This window comes from Perissodus microlepis, chromosome 2 (genome assembly GCF_051167445.1).
Source record: "Perissodus microlepis isolate ML-2025 ecotype Zambia chromosome 2, ASM5116744v1, whole genome shotgun sequence".
Classification (NCBI taxonomy): Eukaryota; Metazoa; Chordata; class Actinopteri; order Cichliformes; family Cichlidae; genus Perissodus; species Perissodus microlepis.
In genome coordinates this window covers 18,652,912-18,661,441 of record NC_140462.1, presented here as the reverse complement: position 1 = coordinate 18,661,441, position 8,530 = coordinate 18,652,912, and the positions used below count along the sequence as shown (strand labels likewise).

At 44.9% G+C, this 8,530-nt stretch overlaps 1 protein-coding gene across 1 annotated transcript; it reads left to right on the top strand.

Moving 5' to 3' along the window:
* Positions 1–676: 676 nt before the first annotated feature.
* Positions 677–1,945, top strand: LOC146392666 (uncharacterized). The gene has a single exon (XM_084938758.1). It carries the CDS (start codon positions 738–740, stop codon positions 1,647–1,649), a length of 912 nt encoding a protein of 303 aa, XP_084794884.1. The 5' UTR covers positions 677–737; the 3' UTR covers positions 1,650–1,945.
* Positions 1,946–8,530: the final 6,585 nt, after the last annotated feature.

Below are 8,530 nucleotides of genomic sequence, written 5' to 3'. Positions count from 1 at the left end.
GGAGAAAGAAAAAGAGAGAAGCTGACTCCGCGACGCAAATGGACTCCGTGGATTTGTTATTTGGACGTGCTGTTGGTTTCGTCTTCTAAGGATTAATTCTTCTGTGGAGAGCCTGGACATGAACATTTCTGCTGGCTTTTCATTCCCCTTTCCCTCTGCTGAGACTAGACTAACTGTAGCACATGTAAGTGATAACTTGGCCGACTACAACCGTTGGTGCTGGTCTTCGGCTCAGTATAACGAAACGATTTAAAACTAATCTTGCATTTAGCTCTAGTGTTGCAGACATGCTATTGTAATAACATGGTTCTGATCACTCCAGTCTAATTTCAGTTGTTGGGCGAATTTTTATTTGTGGTTTTTCTAAATTTAATCTTGAACGCATTTTTGCAGTTTTATCTTTCTAGTCTGACCTAACTGACTCTTTTACTGCTATATCAATAACTGCGCTGTGCCCTGGAGCGGCTTAATTTTTTTTTTTTGAAATCGCAGTGGCACACTACCCAGACGACTCTGACTCAGACATGGAACTTACCTCGTTACCTATGTGCCAGATAGTTGAAAATGTGACTCCTAGCCTTAGCCAACAAGTGGTGGAGTTAAGAACTGAGGTGAATAAGCTTAGTGATTGTTTATGTGACTCACTGAACATACAGCAGAGTTTGCTAAAGCAGTGGGACCAACTCACAACGGGGAACTCTCCCCCTCCTGCAGTCCCACAGTCTCCTGTTTTCCCAATGGCCACATCGACACCTCATGTTCCTGCGAGGGACAAAACTGAACCCACCAACAGTACCAATCCGTTCCTGCCCAGCAACCCATTTCAACCTACAAATCCTTTCCTCCCATCTCACTCACTTGAGCTCAGCAGCACTTCCAGAGTGATTGCGGCAGCTTTACATCAAGCCAAACTGGAGCCTCCTGTGTATGCTGGGGATGGCAAAGTGCAACCTGAGGACTGGTTAAATGCAGTTGGCACATACAAAGCCTCATTGAACCTAACCGATGGGCAATTGCTAAACGAACTGCCACACTTTCTTGCAAAAGAGCCCGGGAAATGGTTCAAGGCATTGAGCTCCCACATCACATCATGGGCTCAATTCTGTCAACTGTTTAAGACAGTTTTTCTGCCCTCCGACAACCAAGAACGCATCCTGAGAGGAATTTTGGATCGTGTTCAGGCTCAGGACGAACCGCTCCCAACCTTTGTTGCCCACATGCTGAGTTTGTTTGACAAACTGAAGAGTCCTCCACCTGAAAAAGACAGAATCGACCTAATTAGTAAACATGCTCTTGAAAAATACAGAGTTGCCCTGTATGGCGCTAATGTCACTTCTGTAATGGACCTGCTGCTACGTGCTCATGAGCTTCACTCAGTGCTTGGACCACAAAGACCACAGCCTGCTTTATGTGGCAAAGACAACTATAAGCCTGAACCTTACTGCTTCAAATGCTCTCAGCCAGGGTTCACTACACGCACCTGCCCAAACTGTAACACCCAACCTCATTTGCCACAACGAGCCTCAAACACCGCTAGGCATGGCCCAGTCCAGCCATTGCCGGCACCTGGCACCTCTGACCCTGGCCATGAAAAGGTGGAATTAAGCAGCACCACATCCCAGCCACAATACAGGCAGTTGGGAAACTAAAGGGGGGGAGGACATTTCACAGAGGCCAACCTTCCCCCAGTTACTAATGGAGCCTCACACGCCCGATTCACTACAGGGTGGACACAGTCTTGGACACTTGGAAGACAATTTTTCACAAGTCCACTGGAATACCCACTAAGAACGAAAGTGAACTTCAATGCTTCATCTGTAGATGCTACCCTCGACACGGGTGCTTCCCTCTCGGCTGTACGAACAGATCTCATTCAAGTAAATGACTCTTACCCTAGAAACACAAGTGAGTGGAATGGTCCTGCAGTTAACCTCGCCAATAATGCTCCCTGTACCCCTGAGGGTGTTATTTGGCTCAATATTGGATTCATGAACAAGAACTTTTACCAGCGTTTTGCAATAATACCAGATTTGTCCTCTCCTTTCATTCTGGGAATGGATTTTATGGCAAGAGCTTCTGTTTCTATTCACATTCCCACTAGAACAGTCTACATTGAGGACATCCCCTGCCCACTTGCAGACGATGAAGAGGACCTTCAAAATGATTACTCACATTCACCTGGAACACTGATGTCTTTGGACTTGATTCGCTCAGACTTAACAGCCAAACTGTCTGAAGCAAGTCTCTCAGAGAACAACAAGGATGCTTTACTCAATCTGCTCAGCAAGTTTAGCTCCTTGTTTGATGGTCAACTTGGTCGAACAGCTCTCACTGAGCACGCCATAGAGACTGGCAATGCAACACCCATCAATCTCCCACCCTACCGCATGTCACCTGCTAAGAAACGTGTGATTGAAGAACAAGTGCAACAAATGTTGAAGGACAACATCATTGAACCTTCCACAAGCCCTTGGGTAGCTCCTGTAGTCATTGTAAATAGAGCGGCCGTGGAACCAAGGTTTTGTGTGGACTTTCGAGGGCTCAACCAAGTTACCCGAAAAGACTCTTATCCCCTGCCTCGTGTAGATGAGTCTTTGGACTTTCTGGCACGGGGAAAGTTTGTCTCGACATTGGACTTAGCGCGAGGCTATTGGCAGGTTGCTGTAGCAGAGGACTCGAAGCCTAAAACTGCCTTCATCTCTCACTGCGGTCTCTTTCAGTTTCGGGTGCTGCCCTTTGGGCTCTGCAACGCGCCTGCAACTTTTCAGAGACTCATGAACTCTGTGCTTGCTGGCCTCATTTATAAAACGTGCGCAGTCTACCTGGATGACATTGTTATCGCCTCACCTACCTTTGAACAGCACTTAGTGGATCTTGAGGAGGTGCTGGGCAGACTCCAGGCTGCTGGCTTGTCATTGAAGCTCAAAAAGTGCCAATTCTGCTTCGATGAATTCACCTTTCTCGGGTACCGCATCACATCATCAGGTGTTAAGCCCGATCCAGACAAAGTAAAGGCGGTTAAGGAGTTTGATACCCCAACCTCGGTGAAACACGTCCGTCAGTTCCTTGGCTTGACTGGCTATTATCGGCGCTTCATTCAGAATTATGCCCGCCATGCCGAACCTCTTCACGCCATCACCAGAAAGGACAATGCTTTCCACTGGGACGACAGCTGTCGAAGGGCCATGGACACTTTGAAGGACCATGTCACATCAGCCCCGATCCTGTCATTTCCAGACTTCAACCGTCCCTTTTCCATTCACGCCGATGCATGTGACATTGGTCTTGGGGCAGTGTTGATGCAAAAGGATGACAAGGGTCATGAGTATGTTGTGGCTTTTGCTAGTCGCTCCCTTCACAAAGCTGAACTCCCCTACTGCACTTCAGAGAAGGAGTGCCTTGCTGTGATATGGGCTCTGGAACACTTCCGCCCATATGTTGAAGGTGTTCATGTTACTATCTTCACTGACCACAACAGTCTCAGGTGGCTCATGTCTCGTCAAAACCCAACGGGCTGACTCGCCCGCTGGTCACTTCGTTTGCAGGACTTTGATTTCACAATAGTGCACAAACCTGGTGCACAAAACAAAGTTCCCGACGCACTGTCGCGCAACCCTTTGCCTCTGACCTGTGACAGGCCGACTGATCTTTTACCAGATCATGCTGTTATGGGCAGCCTGGACGTTCGTACTCTGCCCCCTGTCATTCTGGCTGACCGTTCACAATTGAGACAGCTGCAGTTAGACGATCATGTCACAGGTCCACTCCTCATAGACATTGAAGCAGACTCTCTGAACAGCTCGGACAATGCCACCTTGTTACAGTATGTTGTGTATGACTCTCTTTTGTATCACAGAGAACCCAAGTCCACATGTGCTTTGCACCCTTTGAAAGAGCTGAAACTGTTTTCCCCTACTTCCATGAGAGGCACCTTGCTGGACTATTACCATGACCACCCCACAGCAGGTCACTTGGGTGTTTCTAAGACATTGGCTAGACTGCGTTTTAGGTTTTTCTGGCCCAAAATGGCAGCTGATGTGAAACGCTATGTGATTTCATGCTCAGTGTGCCAACTCACCAAGCCAAGTCAGAAAAAAGCAGCCGGTCTTATGGTTCCCATTGTCCCCCAGAAACCCTGGGAGTATGTGGGTGTGGATTTTGTTGGGCCACTTCCCCGCACCCCCACTGGTAATGCTTATTTGATCGTGTTTGTTGACTATTTGACTAAATGGGTTGAAGCCAGTGCTGTCAGAGAAGCTACATCTCAGGTAGCAGCTGGTAAATTCGTCACTGACATTTTTGCTAGACATGGTACACCCACTTACCTGATTTCTGACAGAGGGTCTCCTTTTGTGAGTGAGCTTTTTGAACATGTTGTTTCTGCCTTAGGCTCGGTGCACAGACTCACTACGGCATATCACCCTCAGACAAATGCTACTGAACACGTCAACCGGACTCTGAAAACTGCAATCCGCGCTTATGTAGGTGATAAGCACACATCATGGGACAAGTTTCTCCCTCAGATTTGCTTTGCTCTGCGTACCGCCCCCCATGACAGTACAGGTATGACTCCTGCCATGATGCTTTATGGTCGTGAGTTAGACACCCCACTTGACCTTATCACTCAGCCTTCTACAGCAGGTGTTGATGAACCGGGTGTGCCTTACCCTGAGACTCTGAGAGCCTCCCTGCAGGAAGCTCACGACCACGCCAAAGCAGCTCTGGACTATAGCCATGACAGACAAAAACGTTACTATGACTTGAGACATCAACATGCCACGTTTCGTGTTGGTGACCTTGTAAGAGTTAAGACGCACCCCAGGTCAGACGCTCAGTCTAACTTTACTGCTAAACTTGCACCACTGTTTGAGGGACCATTGTGTGTATCTCAGAGACTCAGTGATGTTAATTACAGGCTCACTTGGGTGGACTCCGGTGTGGATGCAGGTGTTTATCATGTTGTGAACATGCAACCGTTCCATACCTGGAACTCTCTCACTTCCAAAGAACATTCTGTTTCATCGCCTGCTGGGAGAGAGACCGCAGAGGATCTGAACTCTGACTCTCAGGCCCACCCTGGCCCCCCTGCAGACACTGACATTGACTCTGAGCCATTCCCCTTTGATTTACTGGACATTGACTCTTCTTCTGGTGTGGGAGCTGTTTCGGACAGTCTTTCACCCAGATCTGTCCAGCACCGAGCTGCTGGTGGACATTACAATCTCAGGCCCAGACGTTGCCCCAGAGTTACGTCTGGCTGGAGCAACAAAAGATGGACTAATGATTTTCACACAACCAGGCTTGATCTGAAGTGAAATGTTTTGGTTAAACCTGTTTGATGCTGTCTTGTTGCATTGCTATTTTGAGTCATGATATGTAGATGTTTCTGTTTGCTCTACTTAATCCAGTTTTATGGCTCTTTAGTGCGTTAAGGTTCATTCTTGGCATTTACTAAAAAAAAAAAAAAAAAGTGAAAAAACTAAGAAAACTGATTTTCCACTGTCCATATTCGTCTTATTTTCACCAAATTTCATTTTTAAATGGTCTTTTGCCCTGTGTGTGTGCACCAATCTTAGCTGTAACCTCTATGTATAGGGTACTGTTAGGTGTGGTGTGTGCTTTTTCAGCTGTGTACGGCTGAGGACAGCCTTTTTCTCACCAGGGGGGACTATGTAACAGTTGCTATTGTAATGCAGTGTATCACCACATGGCGGCGCCTCCTGTCTCATGACTGGTGTGTCACCCCCTTTTTGTTCTTCTTCGCACTCCTCCTGTAATGGATGCTCCCGTGTGTACGCGGACTAGTGTGCTCTTTAGTAATGTGTGGTAGAGGTAGCACTTTTATTTTTGATATTGTAAATAAATGAGTACTTTTTGGAAAGTCAGAAGCTGTTGCTCATTCGCTATCCACCTGCCCACCTCCGCGGCTGGCTTCATCTCCACCGCACGTTACACAACGTGGAGACAGACATAGAGAGACACTGTACACACAATCACACTCCCCAAGCGTACTCTAAGAACCGGGTCTAGGTACCCTTGCCCCTGGAGGGGGAAACTGCACCCAGACCCAGGTGGTGTTACCCTTTTCCCTGCGGTGGGGAGAAGCTATGGAAGCCCGTTTCCGCCACTAAAAAAAAAAAAAAAAGGATCCATAACTCAAAATTTCGAGTTATTTTCTCAAAATTCCGAGTTATTTTCTCGAAATTTCGAGTTACTTACTCGAAATTTCGATTTATTAACTCAAAATTTTGAGAAAAGTAACTCAAAATTTCGAGTTAGCGCTGCCAATCGTGAATGACGTCATTTCCTCGTTACCCGGAAGCTGAAGCCCTCAGCTACAAATGCTACAGCTAAGCTACCGGTATTACATCCAGTCGTGAATGCACGGATTGCTGAGTGTTTTCAGCCTGGCTTCACAAATGATGAAATCCCTGTGTTATTAGCTGAATCACATGGTGTTACTATCAGCAAACGAACTCACGAAAGCGCCAATTTGTTGGGATCCGTTTTTGAGTGCACGTTCCTCTGCGCCATATGCTTCCGGGTAACAAAAAAGCGACCTCATTCACGTATATTTTTGATTAGCAGAGCTAACTCGAAATTTAGAGTTATATTTCTCGAAATTTCGAGTTACTTTTCTCGAAATTTCGAGTTAATAAGTCGAAATTTCGAGAAAATAACTCGAAATTTCGAGTTACGGATACTAGCTTTTTTGTTTTTATTTAGTGGCGGAAACGGGCTTCCATAGAAAAGCAGACCGCCCCGACTCCGCAGCAGCAGGGAGGCCCCACATTCCAGACCCCAGTCGGAGATAAAATTATTTCAAGAAGAGAGATGAAGGGGACAAAAGTGCCAAAATGAATTAAATAAATAAATCATTAAATAATTAATTAAAACTGTCAATAATTATTTAAATGTGTTATTAATTAATTAAATATGTCAATAATTAATTAAATGTGTCAATAATTAATTAATTACATGTGTTGTAAATATTATTGCCACATTTAATTAATTATTTAATGGTGTATTTAATTAATTCGTTATGGCAGTCCTGGCGTTCCATACTCCAGATGCTACATTTTTATTTCTGAAGAAATAACAAAGACTACATGTTTATGAAACAGCTTTTGAGTTGATTATACAAATATTTTAGAGCCCCTGAAAACAGAAGACTTTACATAAAAATATTAGGAAGTTCTCAATGGTTGATGAAACAATTGGTACACTGCTAAAGTAACAAAAAAATAAAAAAATGTCACTGTCTAAAATGTCAACAGTTAACTAGATAATATGTACCATAATATGATATAGCCCTGGTAAACATAGGCTTGTCCCAGATGCACAAGTGCACAATTATACACAAATGCTCCAGTATTGATGTTTTATATCTTCACCTCTCCCTGTCACTCTTCAAAAGTAAAAGAAAAGCTAACTATGAAACGAGAGCAGGAAGACAGGGATTTGCTTAGAAAATTTAAAAGAAAAAATGCATTGCTGTATATGAATGTTCTATGCATGTAGCTCTGTAGTTGCAACAGAAGCAAAAAGTGGTTTCAGTATAACAGCATAAACCATAAGTATTTGACAAGCTTATATTGGATTAACTATGTGGGATTCGGTCAAAGGTCCAAATGCAATGAGACACATAGCTGCTAAATATTTTTATTTTGTTGTGTTTAATAGTAGCTTACACATAAACCCCACTCCTGGCTCTGTGGTCTCATAGCTGAGTTATAGTTGACTGGAATAACATGAAGCAATAAAAAAAGGGAAAGTCTGTGACAGATAATTTGCAAAAGTGGTTTCAAATAAACATTGATAGAGTTTTGACACAAATACCAGCAGACATCTAGAAAGAAGAGAGATAATATACACACACACACACACACACATATGTGTATATATACATATATATATATATATATATATGTATATATGTATATATACACATGTATATATGTATATATACACATATATATGTGTATATAAAAAAAAAAAAAAACACCCATCTCGCCCCTGCGGGCGGTTTATCCTTCAAGCTCGGGTCCTCTACCAGAGGCCTGGGCTTGAAGGTTCTGCGCAGTATCTTAGCTGTTCCCAGGACTGCGCTCTTCTGGACAGAGATCTCCGATGTTGTTCCCGGGATCTGCTGGAGCCACTCGCCTAGCTTGGGAGTCACCGCACCTAGTGCTCCGATTACCACGGGGACCACCGTCACCTTCACCCTCCACATCCTCTCGAGCTCTTCTCTGAGCCCTTGGTATTTCTCCAGCTTCTCGTGTTCCTTCTTCCTGATATTGCTGTCATTCGGAACCGCTACATCGATCACTACGGCCGTCTTCTTCTGTTTGTCTACCACCACTATGTCCGGTTGGTTAGCCACCACCATTTTGTCCGTCTGTATCTGGAAGTCCCACAGGATCTTAGCTCGGTCATTCTCCACCACCCTTGGGGGCATCTCCCATTTTGACCTCGGGACTTCCAGGTTATACTCGGCACAGATGTTCCTGTACACTATGCCGGCCACTTG